This window comes from Puma concolor, chromosome C1 (genome assembly GCF_028749965.1).
Source record: "Puma concolor isolate L17-30 chromosome C1, mPumCon1.1.hap2, whole genome shotgun sequence".
Taxonomy (NCBI): Eukaryota; Metazoa; Chordata; class Mammalia; order Carnivora; family Felidae; genus Puma; species Puma concolor.
In genome coordinates, this window is record NC_141674.1 from 159,047,528 (window position 1) to 159,065,077 (window position 17,550).

Consider the following 17,550-nt stretch of genomic DNA (forward strand, 5'->3'; position numbering starts at 1 on the left):
ACTGTTGCAGTAAACAAACCAGGACAACTTTTAAAAGTATGTTCCAAAGTCCAATTTAAAAGACTCCTGATACTAGGACGCCTCAAGGAGACCATCCCAATTAGTTAAGGAAAAAAAGCCATTAAGTTAGAAATATAATACTAATTTACTGAGCATGGATTAACAATAAACTAATTTGCAAATGTTAAGCTGTTATGCACTTTTATTGTGTGTGAATGTATGATCTGAATAACTTTCCCTAAGAGATGTTTGTGGCATGTTTGTTAAGTTTAAAGCACCGTTAAAGGTAGAGACTGAATGCTGGTAGGTCCAGAAAGGGAAGAACAAGAAGCTAATTCATAAGCATCTGTTGGGTATTTTCACCTGTTCAGTGGTGATTTTTGTACTTATTATAGAAAGGCAGTTTGGGGTCCTCTGTGTGACAAAATCTCACATGCCTTTCATCCCACTAGAGAGTCAGGCTTGCAAATCACTTTCACTTACTGGACTGTATTGGACTGTCATTCCCACCAGGGTGGCAGGCATCAAGTGTGCTTTTTCTCATTATAACCCAGTACAGCGTGGCACCCAGCAGGGCTAAATACATACTTGTGGTATAAAGACTATTTGCGGGTCTAAGTAAGATTTTGTTAAAACAAACTATTGGTGTTGGGAATAGAGGATAAAAGAGAAATGAAATTATTGTGTTTTAATTCTACTGGTATTTATGAAACGGCTCTTATTAGCTGGTTCTGAACAGATACTACGAAGCAAGTTTTTAGACATCCATTAAAAAATCTTTACTGAGTGAGTACTACCTTGTGGTTGATCTTTCACACATATGTTGACATATGTTGACATTTTGACATATGCTGTGACATTTAATGTTTCCATACATATGTGATATGTAACAGTAATCTAAATACACTTCAGCGAGGTAATCAGAACATAGGGGTACCTATGTTCTGTGTATATATATATATATATATATATATACACACATACACATATGTATGTATGTGTATATATATACACACGTGTGTGTGTGTGTGTGTGTGTGTGTGTGTGTACGTGTTTGCCTACATATAGTGTCAGAATTAAGTAGCATGGGATTTACTTCCCATAACAGAAATATTAAGAAAGTGTGGCTAGAGGTATTCTGTAAAAATTAGAAATAAGTCTCATTTCAAAGCCAACTCATTCATGGAGAGTAGATCCTCATTTACCTGTAGAATAAGTTGCCTTTAAAGATACTTGCTCAGTAGGTGTAGGAAAACTGTACATTTCTTCATCATGTGCCCTGGGCAATCACCCAGCACAAGATACATGAGCCTAAGGTCACAAGCTTACCGTTCCTCCAAAGACTGATCTAGTGACCCTTGTGCACTTAGAGATAGGAAGGAAGAAACCACAAGGCAGCAGCTTTTCTTTGCCACTCCTTCACTTACCCACTCCGTGTTCCACCCTCTGCATCTGTACTTTTTGGCTGTTCTGATAGACTTGCAGTTTATTTACCTTATGCTTTTCATGACAGTAATCATACTTCAACAGAGAATCATACTTAACCTGACCTAACCTGAATGTGCTGCCAGAGCGTGTCCTCACCAGAGGGATTTGCACATTATCGTTACTACAAAGGAATGTGGTTTGTTGTCTGAGAAATGACATGATGCCAAGCGACACTTCTAGAGAAACATGCTTCTGTTCCTTCTTCCTGGACACTGTCATGCTTCAGAAAAACAAGTAATTTGTGGCTCTGGACATGAATCATCAAAGAAGGAAAATGTCATTGTTCCTGGGAAAAAGATGAACACTTACCTTCACCTCTGGTCTGGAAGGATAATGGAAGGTCACATTATGGAATTCAATTTCACCCTTAATTCGATCCAACTTGTAACCATCCTCTGACATGCAGTCAATGATGGGTTTCTGGAGTGGAATATAAAAGGAATATGCAACAACACACATTATATGCATTTATGATCCGTCTTGGTTTGAATTTACTCATAAAACAGAACAACAACCAGGTAAAACTTGCAGCAAAATTTGTTTCCACATTAAGCATTTATTAATAACAGTAATAATATGAAAATTTACTAAGATATTAATATGAGATATTATATTACTATACATTAATAGTATTAATATATTATATTACATATAATATATTAATACATGACCAAATATACACAAAGAATTAATATATAATTAATTATAATCTATATAAAATATGTCAATAATATACAATTGATATATAACTTCACATTAATTAAATTTAATTAATTAAATTATTATTACTATTTGTTGACATATTACTATGACATATTATATTATTATATAATAACATAATATAATATATAGTATTAATCTATAGCTAATATATTATTATATTAGTATATAGTATATTAATATTATATATTATTATATTTTGAGATACCATGGAAGACAATTTACAAGGTATTTTAATATGTGCTTTTCTCACTTATGTAATTGTCACTATAACCTAATTAGACATATGATATGCTCAATTGTTTGCCTGAGGAGGTTAAGTATCTTTCCTAAGGCCACACAAACAGTCATCCAAGCCAGGGTCTAATAGTTCTCTACATTTGTGTATCTGTGGTAGATGATGATTAAAACTACCTGAATGTCCTCAGGAACCTGGGTGGCTCAGTTGGTTAAGCCTCCGACTTCATCTCAGGTCACTATCTCACACAGACAGCGCAGAACCTGCTTCAGAGCCTCTGTCTCCCTCTCTCTCTGCACCTCCCCAGCTTTCTCTCTCTCTCTCAAAAATAACATTTAAAAAAAACCTAACTGAATGTCCTCAAGTGGTATCCTCAAATACTACCAAGTTTCAATTGCTATGCTGAATTTCACCTCATTGTTGTCAGTAGTGAGCCTAATCTAGAATTTAACCCTTCTAGTTAATCAGACAGGAGTGAGGGCCATGTCTTGCTACCAAAACACCCCACGTCAGCTTCTTCCTGCTTCTACACTTGTGAGAGAAACTCATCATCATATCTCATTTTGGGGCAATAGCGTAATCTATTTTCTTCTTTGTGGGTCTCTAGTAAAGATAATAAAGTAACTTTTAAATAATTTTTTGTAATAGTTTCAAAGTCCTTTTAGATTCATTATCTTATTTGAGCATATAACAACCCTAAGAATGAGGTAGAATTTGGATAGCTCAACATGTCTATGTAGTTTCCAACAATCTATACTCCAATATATGAAACCCCCAAATACGAAACAGATAAAGTGATCAACAGTTTCCTCAGGTAGGTTATATGCTTCATAAATACTTAAGATTTAGGGGACCAAAGAAGAACCTCTAGATTTCCAGGGCTTCCAGAGGGGAAGAACATGTTGCCCTCTTCTCCCTTCTATTCTATTCTATTCTATTCTTCTATTCTATTCTCCCTTAGAATATTCTTCTATTCTATTCTCCCTTCTATACTTTCTAGCTGGACCTCCAAGGTGCTTTAGTAGATTGACCAGGAAAATCCTAGCCAGACTACCAGACGGTCTAAGGTCTGTCACCTTTAGAAGATAATCCAAACTTACGAACTTGGCCTTAAAGTCTTGCATGATCTGGCCCCTTCCTCTCTCTCCAGCCTCTGCCCCTTGCTCACTCAACTCACACACACTGACCTTGTTTTAGGTCCTTGTATTCACCAAGCCCTTTTTCCATCCAGAGGGCTCTCTTCCAGGAATAGCCTCCCTGCTCTCATTTCCCAAGCACCGTTTCCCCCTAAACCTCCCTTCACATGGCTGACTGTCCTTGAGTTCTCAGTGCAAATATTATCTCCTCAGAGATGAGGTTACCATCACTTAAAGTCTCCTCTCCACTTCATCCGCTACCATGCTGACCTATTTTATTTCCTTTATTGCACCAATATTATCTTATCTTTGAATGTGCTTACTTCTTTTTTTAATTTTTATTTTTTTTTCAACGTTTATTTATTTTTGGGACAGAGAGAGACAGAGCATGAACGGGGGAGGGGCAGAGAGAGAGGGAGACACAGAATCGGAAACAGGCTCCGAGCCATCAGCCCAGAGCCTGACGCGGGGCTCGAACTCACGGACCGCGAGATCGTGACCTGGCTGAAGTCGGACGCTTAACCGACTGCGCCACCCAGGCGCCCCTAATTTTTATTTTTTACTGAAGTTGGGTTGGTTTTAGGTGGACAATATAGTGATTCGACGATTATATACATTACCAAATGCTCACCAAGATAGTGTAGTTACTTTCTGTCATCACACAGTTATTCCAACATTATTGGCTGTACTTTTCATCCCTGTGACTTGCTTATTTTACAACTAGAAGTTTATCCCTTTCACCTATTTTGCCCATCCTGCTAGCCCCTTCCTCTCACAGCCACCAGTTTGTTCTCTGTATTTATGAGTCATTTCTGTTTTTTGTTTGTTTGTTCATTTGCTTTGTGTTTTTGCATTCTACATGCAAGTGACACTGTATAGTATTTGTCTTTTTCTGTCTGACTTCTTTCACTAAATGTCATACCCTCTATTTTTTTCCAATGTTTTTATTTCTTTTTGAGAGACAGAGAGACAAAGAGACAGAGCATGAGAGGGGGAGGGGCAGAGAGAGAGGGAGACACAGAATCCAAAGCAGGCTCCAGGCTCTGAGCTGTCAGCACAGAGCCTGATGCAGGGCCCGAGCTCATTAACTGTGAGTTCATGACCTGAGCCTAAGTCAGACGCTCCACCAACTGAGCCACCCAGGTGCCCCAACATAGTACCTTCTAGATCCATAAATGTGCTTCCTTCTTTATTACCCGTTTCCTAGTATGATAGGAGTGCAAGGGCCTTATTTGTTCTATTTCATTCTTGCAGTCCCAACTCAGTGTGGAGCCTGGCTCATGATAGCACTTATTAAGTATTGCTGAATTAGGGGCATTGTGATAGTCATATTTTTTTAAATTTATTTTTTTAATATTTGTTTATTTTTGAGGCAGAGACAGAGCGTGAGCAGGGGAGGGGCATAGATAGAGAGGGAGACACAGAATCTGAAACAGGCTCCAGGCTTTGAGCTGTCAGCACAGAGCCCAATGTGGGGCCCAAACTCACAAGCCGTGAGATCATGACCTGAGCCGAAGTCAGACGCTTAACTGACTGAGCCACTCAGACGCCCATCCTCCTATTTTTTTTAACATTGAGGGTAAATTCCTCAGAAATTCATTTCTCTCCCCACCCCAACCTGCTCATGGCCTTTACTTTGGCTCTTACATACCCGGTCTATTGTCTGAAAAATGCTGGTGGCCGCTGCACGCCCAGTTGCAAAGGCTTCCAAACAAGGAGATGCATTGCCAAGATTTAAAGCTCCTACTATGATACTGAGGAAAATCTGAAATAAAAAGAGATAAACATAGTTTTTGAATGTTTTTGTCAATTTGTAAATAGCGCTATCATTTGGGCTATCTGTGTGAACTCAGAGGTTTCTCAGAAATGTTCTTCCTTGGGAGTTTGAAAGATAACTATTTCTTTAGAGACACCTGGAATAATTTCTGTTCTACAAAGTATCTCCAATTTTTCTATTGTTATGATTTAAAAGATTACATTATTTTTAACTGAACATCTATGTGTAGAACACTATTCTACAAAGAAGAATATATTTTGCAATGAGGAAGAGATCTAAGCAAGGCAGCGTATAGACACAAAGTGAGTTAGAATAGTGACATGATAATTCAGTTTGTCACATGAACAGCCTGATATGGTCTCTGGATAAGAGACCCCTGATAAGGGTCACTGAAGCAATAAAGACAGTATGATTAGCTTGATTTTCATAGAGATTGGTACGTACATTATAGATTTGCTACTAATGCTATATTATTGCTACTAGTAGACTATTATTAGGATAACTATTACTACTAGTAGGAGGAGGAGGAGGAATTTTCCTAACGTATATTTCTAAGTGATTTACCTGCTTTACTTCATTTAATTTTTACAACAGAAGAGAAAACCAAGGTGTATGGAGGTTGCCTAACTTACTCTACATGAAAACACGTATTAAGTGGTAGAGCAGTATTTGAACCCAAGCTCTTGCCTGACATCCTGTCTAGCAAACAGGTCCACCTGCTGCTGGTGGCATGCGGTTGGTATGGCCAGGTTCCTTGCGATGCTGAGGAAGCTGTCCTTAAACTCACCAACCCAGTCATTTCATTAAGTTAGGGGAAGGCGAATTTATCATGACCAGATATTCCTACCAAATAGCACTGTGTTTTTATCAGTGCTGTTTATAAAGAGGCAATGAGGTAATTTGTCATGTGCCTCTAGGAGGAGCACAAGACTCCTTTTGACCAAATGGGACTAGTCATGTAACTTTCATGGAGGATATTTCATTGGCCACCATCCGTTGGGGACAGGAGTTATTTCCTGAACTGAAAACTGGCTGCTGCCTGAATGTTTGAATGTAGTCTTCTTCAGGCACTCAAATGATCCTAGTCTGTGATGGTTTCCCTGCCTTCCTTTGGTCTTGTGTCTGGACCAGGAGACTCCTCAGAGCCTCCCAGCCGCCTCCCTTCCTCTCAAGTAACCTCCATTCCGCATATGATGATGTGCACCAGTCCCCCCTTGCCTTCTTCCTGAATTCCCCACTCCATGAGTGAGACAGACATTCTCTCCTCGTCTTTCTTGTTCTTCTCCCTTAATTACAGAAGGCAGCTCCTCCCATGGGCAGATTGCTTCATATTTCAAGCCGCAATTTCTTTATCGGTAACACAGGGATATTAACAGTATATACCTCATGGGACTGTTATGAACATGAAATGAAATAATTAGTTTAAGGGTGATAAATCCAGTGTTAGCCACATAAATCATAGTGATGATGTTAAAAGAAGCAAGATTGCACACTTAAGAAATGATAAAGTGAATAGAGGGAGAAGTACTTCTGTAAATTGGGTTAAGACCACCTTTATCAGAGGCCTTCCCACCTAAACAAAACATGCTTTCCACATGTCCTAGATCAGGGCTCAGCAAACAGTTTCTATAAAGGACACCTAGTAGATATTTTAGCCTTTTCAGGCCATATGAGCTCCGAAGCAATTACACAACTCTGCTATGTAGTACGAAAGCAGCCATAGACAATAGAGAACAAATAATTATGGCTATATTCCAATAAAACTTTATTTACAAAAACAGGCATCAGGCTGGATTAGACTGGCGGGCCATAGTTTGCCGACCCCTGTCTAGATCCTAGATTGAATCATTAGAGGCCTAACCTGAGGTTTGCAGTCAAACCTTGCTCAGCCTGGTTTTGCAGATGTCTCTCTCAGAGTTCATAGGGAAAGAGTGAGTGAGACAGAACAGAGACATGTACTGATATTATCACAATAGCCAGCACCCATTCCAACAGATGATCATTTCCCACCCCAAACACTGCACTCTAACCAGGGGATGGCAGTGTCAGAAGAGGCAAAGGAGACCACTGGGGAATAATCTGTGGGTGTGCTGTGCTGGGGAAAAGGGGATCTGTGGCTCCTTGGAAGATAGATCCAGAAGAAGAAAACACTGGCTAATGAGTCAGGCCCTAGAGACATAGTCACCTGAGTTTATATCCCACTCCATGCCCCTCAGCACATATTTTTCAACCTCATGGCTCCATTTCATCTTTAATGACATCAATACAGAATGAAGCTTTGATATTACATATTGTATTTATATGAAATATGTCATTTAGTGCTTGACACCTTATACACTCTGAATACTGTTACCCTCTACTGCTACTGTTATTTTTTACTATTGAGTCCTGAAACCTGGGAAGCGTGAAAAAGCAGCCTTCTGCACTCTGCAATTCGCTTTCATCTCCTCTCTTAATAGATCACAGAGTTTGTTTTTTGTCTGGGTACAAGTGGTACTAATCACAGTCATTTATGTGAGCCACTTACCATGTATGCCCAATTACCATGCAGCCAATAATGACTTTGTGCATGAAAAACATATTAGATTAACTGAATTGTTAATTAGTTTAGTGGATTACTAACACTCACCTCAGCTCATGTATACTGAGGCTTCAGAGTTTGCTACTCAGAAGTATGGTGAAAAATGTGCCTGCGCACATGAGTGAAAGAAAGAGAAAGATGGAGGGAGGGAGGAAGGGAGAGAGAGAGAAAGAACAATCAGTGATTATACTGTTCATGGATTTCTCCATTTTCCCAAAAGGAAATTTCTAAAGGTGTAAGCAGAGGCTTGCAAGAAGACATTCAGAATATGAGGTAAGGTTAATCATTGATGATTAAAATGTTGGAAACACATAGCATTCCACATCTGCATATTTACAGAAAGTATAGAGTTAATTTATTTACAGAAAGTATAGAGTGAACACTTGAAGCTGAGGAGTGTCAAATGAGTTAAACAATTATTATTTACAGAAAGTATAGTTAAATTATTTACAGAAAGTATAGAGTGAACACTTGAAGCTGAGGAGTGTCAAATGAGTTAAACAAGGAGGCCATTAGGCTGAGGCAGATTTAATACCTTAGCAACCTGCATAAGCAAACCAAAACTTCAGCTCAAACGCCTTAAGGTCACGAAATCAAAAACCTGAGGACAACTAATCACAAATAGTCAATTAAGCTTCCCCGGGCAAGGCAACTGCTTAAGGTATTGCCAATCAAATAATTTTTTTTTTTTTTTTTTTTTTTGCTTTGCTTCTGTCTTTTCACTATAAAAGTCCCCTGCTCCTATGGGTGGAGAATGGTTTCTCATCACTTCTGGTTTGGTGCTGCTTGATTAGAATTATTTCTGCTTAAATAATCTCCTAAAATTTTGAATATACCTCAGTCTATTTTTTAGCAGAACCATAAAATTGGATTCCTGCTACAGAAGTAACCAAGGGGATTTTAAATTCAGTGTTTCCAATTGGAATTGTGTAGTATTTAATTTTCAATTTACCAATTCATTTTTCCCTCTGAAATGTTATTTGGGCACACCTCTGTCCTCTCTGTGCAGGCGTGGTATGAAAAGAAAGAGGTCTTTTCTCAATTCATGTTTTTCTGCAGAATGAGCAGATACAAGCAGCTGGGACTCATAAATGTTGAAAGTTCTTAAGAGTCATTAGATCAATAAACACCAGGGACTTTATAGTCGGGTTTCATACCCGCAATACTTTCACTGGTTTTTCTTTTTCTTTTTTTTCCAATATATGAAATTTATTGTCAAATTGGTTTCCATACGACACCCAGTGCTCATCCCAAAAGGTGCCCTCCTCAATACCCATCACCCACCCTCCCCTCCCTCCCACCCCCCATCAACCCTCAGTTTGTTCTCAGTTTTTAAGAGTCTCTTATGCTTTGGCTCCCTCCCACTCTAACCTCTTTTTTTTTTTCTTCCCCCCCCACCCCCCACGGGTTTCTGTTAAGTTTCTCAGGATCCACATAAGAGTGAAAACATATGGTATCTGTCTTTCTCTGTATGGCTTATTTCACTTAGCATAACACACTCCAGTTCCATCCACGTTGCTACAAAAAGGCCATATTTCATTCTTTCTCATTGCCACGTAGTACTCCATTGTGTATATAAACCACAATTTCTTTATCCATTCGTCAGTTGATGGACATTTAGGCTCTTTCCACAATTTGGCTATTGTTGAGAGTGCTGCTATAAACATTGGGGTACAAGTGCCCCTATGCATCAGCACTCCTGTATCCCTTGGGTAAATTCCTAGCAGTGCTATTGCTGGGTCATAGGATAGGTCTATTTTTAATTTTCTGAGGAACCTCCACACTGTTTTCCAGAGTGTTTCACTGGTTTTTCAAATGTGGAAAGCTGGGGGCACTTAGATGTTTGTTGAGTGTCAGACTTCGGCTCAGGTCATGATCTCACAGTTTGTGGGTTCGAGCCCTACATCAGGCTCACTGCTGTCAATGCAGAGCCCACTTTGGATCCTCTGTCTCCCTCTCCCTCTGCCCCTCCCTCACTCACGCTTTCTTTCAAAAATAGATGAATAGACATTAAAAAAAAGTTTCCAAATGTGTAAAGCTGTATTAAAGTTGTTAAGAAAGTGGCTAAATTATAATGATAGCAATATTTTCCATCTATACTGTTCTTTTAAGGTTTACAAAACACTAACATGTATAATCACATTTAATTTTTTAAACAAAATTCAAGTGATGCCAGTTGTTCATCTTGCAAAGAACTGATCTTTGAAAAGTTATTCTTAGTGTATTATCATGCTCTTATGAAATAAAGTCAATAGCTTCAATTGATTATGGTTTGGCCTCTGATAATCATTTCGATTTGTAAATAAAATTCTGTTCTACTTTCCCTAGAAACGTATTTCTACTAAAGCAGTAGACCTCAAATTACAGGCTATCAGCTAGCAAATGTCTATGTAAAATTTTGGCATTTTTCATTATTTTTAAAAAATGTTTATTTATTTTTGAGAGAGAGACAGACAGAGCATGAGCAGGGGAGGGGCAGAGAGAGGGAGACAGAATGTGAAGCATGCTCTAGGCTCTGAGCTGTCAGCACAGAGCCCAACGTGGGGCTCAAATCCATGAACCGCAAGATCATGACCTGAGCCAAAGTCGGAGGCTTAACTCACTGAGCCACCCAGGGACCCTTACATTTTTTATTATTTAATTGGCATCTGTCTCACCTATAATCTAGGGCCAAAATATTTTATTTAAGAATCTTAGGTGAAACTGCTTCCTATGTCCATGCTTTTAAAATTAATATACTTGGGGCACCTGGGTGGCGCAGTCGGTTAAGCGTCCAACTTCAGCCAGGTCAGGATCTCACGGTCTGTGAGTTCGAGCCCCGCATCAGGCTCTGGGCTGATGGCTCAGAGCCTGGAGCCTGTTTCCGATTCTGTGTCTCCCTCTCTCTCTGCCCCTCCCCCATTCATGCTCTATCTCTCTCTGTCCCAAAAAAATAAATAAACGTTGAAAAAAAAATTTTTTTTTTAAATAAAAAAATAAAATTAAATTAATATACTTAATTAAACAATTAATAGGCCAAATGAAACGTGCATTTCATGTTTTATCTCCCTGACTTCATGGGGCCTAGTGTGTGAGGGCAGGAAGGGGTGGTAACAAATTGTAAATAAACCCAAATGGTCACTTTCATTCAAGCCCTCTGAAGGAAAAGTTTGGCAAGCCATACAAGAAAATAAAAGATTGATGAGTGTGGAAATGCCTTCCGTCTGAGAATCAGAACAATGGCAAAAGTCCAGCGGTAATGAGAGGTGCTGTAAGCTAAGGAAGAAAGCCCTTGGGTTAATGAGCTTTCTCTCACCCTAGCCACACCTGGTTATCCTGGTATTCACCATGCATGTCGCTTGTCTTTTGTAGCACGCGTTTTCTTCTGCCATTAGGCACTGATGTGATTTTGAAGTATTGCTTTTCTTCCCCACGAAATGATAAGTTACATCAGGAAAAGATCACATTTCTTCTGTTCACTATTGAATCCCCTGCACTTTGTATGGGTCTGGCATATCATAGATGCTCAATAAGACTTTTTTTTTTTTATACTCAATAATTCTTGAAAGAACAACTGAAAAAAATACTGAAAATTAAAGTAGCCATGGCATTCATGAGAGCACGACTATAGCACAAGCAAGCAATAAAAATGGCGGCATTGCCTGTTCAGTTGAGGGTATTACTGGCTTGTTATTTTAGTAACTCATTATGTTTCACAAATGCGTCCATTAGCACATATCTTGTACTAATATGAAACTTAACTACGTGAGCTGTTAACTTTCAGCTGAGAGATCAACGACTTCCCATTTTCATGGCATATTATCTTTTGGACTCAGTCAGAAAAGTCATTGTTGTACAGCTATAAAATCCTTAGTTAATTGGAAATCATTAAATCTCTGGTTTCATCAAGTCAAATGCTCAGCATTCCTTTACTGTGAAATGTGTAGGTTTTGCTTGTTTCTGCAGATGGACTCCACCAAATCATTGATGCTTCCCCCCCCTCAGATACTAAAGGAATAAACAAAACACCTTAACTACGGGCTTTTCCGAGATGCCAGCAGGAGATGCTATGTCTGGGCTGCTCAGATCTAAGTACCTGGACAAGGGTTCCTGCCGTATATTCTTCATCATCGAGGACAAGTTTGGAGCCATACCAGAAGGCCAGTGCATAGCAGAAGAAGATGAGACACCACATGAATCCGGTAAAGAATCCCATCACTATCCCTTTTCTAATTCCCCAACGCTGGGCAAACACAAGATTTTTCTCATATCTGTGAAGAGAAAGCATTTGAGTCTATGTCAGCAGCAGCAACTCAAGTCAAAATATTCAAAATAGGCACAGTGCAGTGCTTATACTCAATGATCATAATAAAATCACCCCAGACACATAGCGCCTTCATGGGAAGAAAATGACGATGGCGTCCACGTAGTTATTTTGTTTCTTTCAACCCGGCAGTGAAACATGTTGAAGGAATGATGCCTAACAAAGCCTCATGATTGGTTGATTACCTCTGGGAGGAGAACAGTGTGAGGACAGTGAGAACTTTACCCCAAGAGAAAAGAATTTTCAACACAAATGTTTGGACATAAGGGATCTAGTACTATTTGTGCTTGAACTGTGTTATTAAGTCATGCGGCATGCTTTCTATCAGCAAATGATGTAATTGTTTCCCCCTAGGTTTGAGACCTGTGTTTGCACCAACTCATCTCCATACGCCTATCTGACCTGTGACCAAGAATGCTATGTCGTAACATGACCCATGACCCAGCCACAGGACGGGGATAACTATGTAGATATCCAATTCAAGCACTAAGCTCCAGTGATTCTATACTCTGGCCATTAATAACTGGCATGGTCTTCAAGCTCAGACACTCTGTAACTGCCTTCTTTTATCCCCAAAAATAAATTCACGGAGAAAATTTCCCATTTCATGGGACAAAAATGAAGGTCTATTCTATGTTACCATTTTCAAAACATTTACATTGCTACTTTTATCAACAATGATTAATATATTTTATGGTGGAGGAAGTATGCTACTGAAATTTGTTATGAGAAACAAGGTAACTTCACTCTACAAACCAAAAGACACAAAACAAAAACAAAAAATAAGAAAAGGAAAAGAAAAGAAAAGAAAAGAAAAGAAAAGAAAAGAAAAGAAAAGAGGCTAAGTAGAGATTGTAAATTCTCTTTTCTCTTTGGTAGCAACTGAGAATGACATCATCATTCTAGATCTACTCATTAAAAAGAGTTTAAACTGGAGGCTATTTTATAAAATCAGTACCTGGCATATGGAATGCACTTAAGTACTAGATAAATGGAAGAATAAACAACATTCTTGACAACTGTGCTGTTTTATTCATTTAGGTTTTTATTTTTATTAAGAACTAATCTTCCAGATGGGCACCTGGGTGGCTCAGTCAGTTGAGCATCCGACTTCAGCTCAGGTCACGATCTCAACGTTCTCAAGTTTGAGCCCCGCATCAGGCTCTCTGCTGTCAGCGCAGAGCCTGCTTTGGCTCCTCTGTCTCCCTCTCTCTCTGCCCCTCTCACACTCATTCTCTCTCTTCCTCCCTCTCTGTGTCTTTTTTTATAATAATGCTTACACCTAAAAAAAAATTTAATGTTTATTTATTTTTGAGAGAGAGAGACAGAGCACTAGCAGGGAAGGGGTAGAGAGAGAGGGAGACACAGAATTTGAAGCAGGCTCCAGGCTCTGAGCTGTTAGCACAGAGCCTGATGTGGGGCTCAAACTCAGGATCCAACCATGAGATCATGACCTGAGTCAAAGTCTGATGCTCAGCTGACTGAGCAACCCAGGTGCCTCTGGAACTGCATTTCAGATCACTCCGTGATCTAAACAGTGTTACAGAGGTTTAGCGTGTGTATGTATCCACCACCACAGTTGAAATAAATATCTAACCTAAAATAGCTTTCTAAACATCTCCCACTATAACATTTTCAAAAACACAGAGCTAAAGGCTTGGGGGTCCTTGTAATGCTAATGCCCCATCTAATTGCTCCCAGCTGCCTCTCAAACAGAAGCTCCCTCAGGGTAAATAGACCTAGGTAAAAATCTGCCACTTTGTGCAAAATGGGGAAGATTTCAGGGTGGTATGCCAATCAACAGAATTCTGGAAAGTGGTAGACATTTCAACGAACCAACCTTTCAACCTCTTTTTTCTCACCACCAAAAGCAGCCACTGTTCGCATAGATGAAATGACTTCATCAGCCACTGACCCTGCTTTGGCATAGGCCTTCAATTCATAGTCAGTAAACTTGGACAAACTCTAAAATCCAAAAGAAGAAAACAAGACGTGAAGACCGGGTAATTAGGTAAGTCAACCTGTCACTCAGTAAACATGTGGTGGGTGTTACCAATACAAAACTAGATTCTCGCTGTAACCATGTTCACCAAGGGAAGAATTGCATCCAAGTTTGATCTCTGTTAAACCCCATCCATGAGTGTTTGGTTGCCAGCTTATTAAAATGATTCCATTAGAAGTCAGCCTCAAAAACCTCTCAGAATAAGTCCCAAAGAGGGCATTCAGTGAGACCACAGTGTTTCACTCATTATGCTGATGAAGGTTTTAAGTGAAACTGTGTCCCATTTCATTACTATTGGCCACAGACCATTGCACAGTTTGTGGACAAACACCAGAGACAGAGACTGGTGGTCCGTGCAGGTGCCATGTTGGTCAGTAGAATGGGGGAGAGGTCCCGAGTATGCAAAGGCGTGATGCCACAGAGGTAATTCCACAGGAGAAAGCTCCAGATTAATATTACACCATTTGACTCAACTATAGGGGCTCAACTAGCTTTGCTCTTTACAGAAGAACTAAAAAGACATTGCCTTTAATGTTTAACAAATTACTTTTTCTAAAATTGGACTTGGATTGAGTTCTAATTAGAATTAATCACCAAAGAAATCCCTGTCACAGATGAAGATACCAAAATGAATAAAAGCAAATATTGTAAAAGATCGACTCAGAAATCTAAAAAATGTATACTACCCAGACTAAAGGAGTTTATCTTCCAAGTTTTTCCAAACTCTTAGCAGCAAAAACCTTCACAAACAAAATCTTAAATGGAGGTTTTGGGTACAAAAAAGTAAGCGTATAATTTTGTTATAACATATTTATGTTACAAGTGCACACTTCGTAAGTTGTGAATTGGAAAGGCAACAATAGGGAAAGTAGGTTTATTTTCATCAACATTAAAATCTGAATTTTACGGACGTTACCGATGACGCTGCAGTTTTTACCACAACCTTCTTTTAACTTATTTCTAAATTATTTATTGAGGAAATCAAGTAGTTGTGAATGTTCATAGTTTTATTGTAATGGCTCATGAAATAATCTCAGGATACTTCAGTAAAATTGATACAAGAGTTTAAAAGATGTATATGGGAAAATATTTAATGATCACTCATGTTTCTCTTGGTTAAATATAAAAGTCAGACACAGGCATAAAAAACCCACAGTAATGTGCAATATTGATATATTGCCCCCTCCTGCTCTTTTGTGTGTGTGGGGGGGGGTGGGGGTAGGGGGGGAGTCCTGCTCTTGAATTAGGCCTAGTGAAATTGCTTGCATCATTTTACACAAACATGCACAGACTTGAATTCAAGAAGAAACCAGTGCAGAGTTACAGCATTACAAATCAGTGACACACTGACAAGAAGTTGAAATACGGGCACTGAGATAGCAAGAGAAACTATGCTCTAAGCGTGTTAAAATCAAGCGAACCAGGCTACATCTCTAACATGTTAAATGAGACATATGATCCATCTGAGTATGGACGTTAATTAATTACAGGTTTGAAGAAAGAGATTCAATGTATTGGGGGTGGGGGGAACTGAATTAAATGTTTGCAGAATCCTGGAAGATCCTCTGAGGAAGGGAGGCTTGGTAGGAAGGACTGTGGTGAAGCTTGTGTGATATGGTGGATTGGAAAAAAATAAAAGCTTATAACTCTGTAGCAATTAATTCTGTGCCAGATGCCATGCTAAGTGCATAACATGGAATATGCCTTGAATTATCCCAATTACTTTGGGAAGGATTAGCCTTATCTTAAAGGTGAGGAAGCTAACACTTTGACAGGCTAAAAATATCTTTCTTGAGCCAGGTGGTAGAACCAGATGATGGACAGTTGAGGGGAGTGAGCTCTTTGCTATTGTCACTCTGTACTACCTGGGAAATGTCTGAGTAATATAGTCGGTGGACTGTAGAGAATATTTTGCTAGAAAATATTATCATGGAGATTGGTTTCCTGTTGCTCAATGATGTGCGTACGGCTTTTCACCTGAATTCTATTCTCATTTACAGTAAATTATTAGTGTGCCTGATCCCATGAGCTGCTATCGAATGTGTCTGCTCTAAAAGCAGAACATAATTTCTTAATCCTTGGGAGTGTTTTTTAATAGGGATGACTCAAAATTCCTACTCCTACGTTTTTTCTTAGCCTACGTACCTGGGGAATGGAAACTGATGGGGACATTGCTCAGAATGGGTCAGGTAACCTCTGTCTGAAACTGATCACACAGCATGGAGAACACAGTTGTGAAGGTAGAAATCTGCATTAGGTGTTTGTTACTGAGCTGGGTATGTTTGTTGGGCCTTTTTGAGGAAAACGTCAGAGCTTCAGAGACCATAGGAAGCAATAGGCATATCAGAGAATGGGTGGAGGTTTGGAGTCAGACTCCCTTGTATTTGATCACTTGCTAGCTGTGTAGTCCCAGACAAGTCCCTTTACCTCTCTGAGCCTGCATTTCTTATGTCTAAAATGGCATTAAGACTTTATAAGATTGTTGTAAAGATTAGAGACAATATATATGAAGTTCCTAATAGTGCCTGGCAAAATAGTAAATGCTCAGAAAATGTAGTTATTATCGTTATTAATACAATAATATTTATGTTATTAAAACATCATCAATCCCTGATCTGTGGAATGTTATTGGATAGTGAGGAATAATCAAACAAAGTAAACTGAAACAGTGATAATATTGACTAAACATACACAGGAAAAAGGAAACAAGTTTCACATTTCTGGCTGTTTCTCAGCACAAAAGTCTTGGAGAGAAGTGAGAAGACATTCTTACCAGACCAATGATGCCTGCTCCAATCCCAATAAGAGGGCTGACAGAGATAATAACCAAGGTCAGTTTCCAACCCTGGTAAAATCCCAACAGGAACCCACTGATGCTTGTGGTCATGCGCTGAATGAAAATGGCCACTTGGTCAGCAATGGCATCATTGACTTTATTAATATCACTAGAAACAAGAGGGGATTTGATCACTAAAACTGCACTTGGTCAATTCAAATGTCTTGCTGAGAAATCCCAGTCTTTCCTTTCTAAGTACTCTTGTATCTGTACCCCGTTGCCCGTGGGAAACAACAGCCTTGCACGTTTTGAAACACTTGATACAGCTTGTGAGTTCGTCAAGTCTCTTTCTCCCTCACAGCCAAGCAAGTTTGTTCTCAACCCAGCTTTCCCAACTGGTGTCCATTCAGTGTTGACAAAGACTTTTAGGAACCACCTTATTTGTCTCTTTCTTTCTTAGGGCTCATATCCTTGGTCTGTCCTAACAAGCTCTTCTTTCCTTCTTCATACCTGCTAAATCCTTTCAGCC

General features: G+C 39.2%; 1 protein-coding gene across 3 annotated transcripts in view; it reads right to left on the reverse strand.

Annotated features, from left to right (window-relative positions):
* ABCB11 (ATP binding cassette subfamily B member 11) overlaps positions 1-17,550 on the reverse strand; it is a 91,532-nt gene that overhangs the window by 43,084 nt on the left and 30,898 nt on the right. For all 3 annotated transcript variants that reach the window (XM_025934958.2, XM_086718830.1, XM_086718831.1), the window contains 5 exons: positions 17,019-17,190; positions 14,084-14,208; positions 12,016-12,190; positions 5,234-5,347; positions 1,798-1,908 (listed from right to left, as the gene is read on the reverse strand). In XM_025934958.2, the coding sequence (XP_025790743.1) occupies positions 1,798-1,908; positions 5,234-5,347; positions 12,016-12,190; positions 14,084-14,208; positions 17,019-17,190 (697 nt within the window). The remainder of the gene's footprint in view (positions 1-1,797; positions 1,909-5,233; positions 5,348-12,015; positions 12,191-14,083; positions 14,209-17,018; positions 17,191-17,550) is intronic.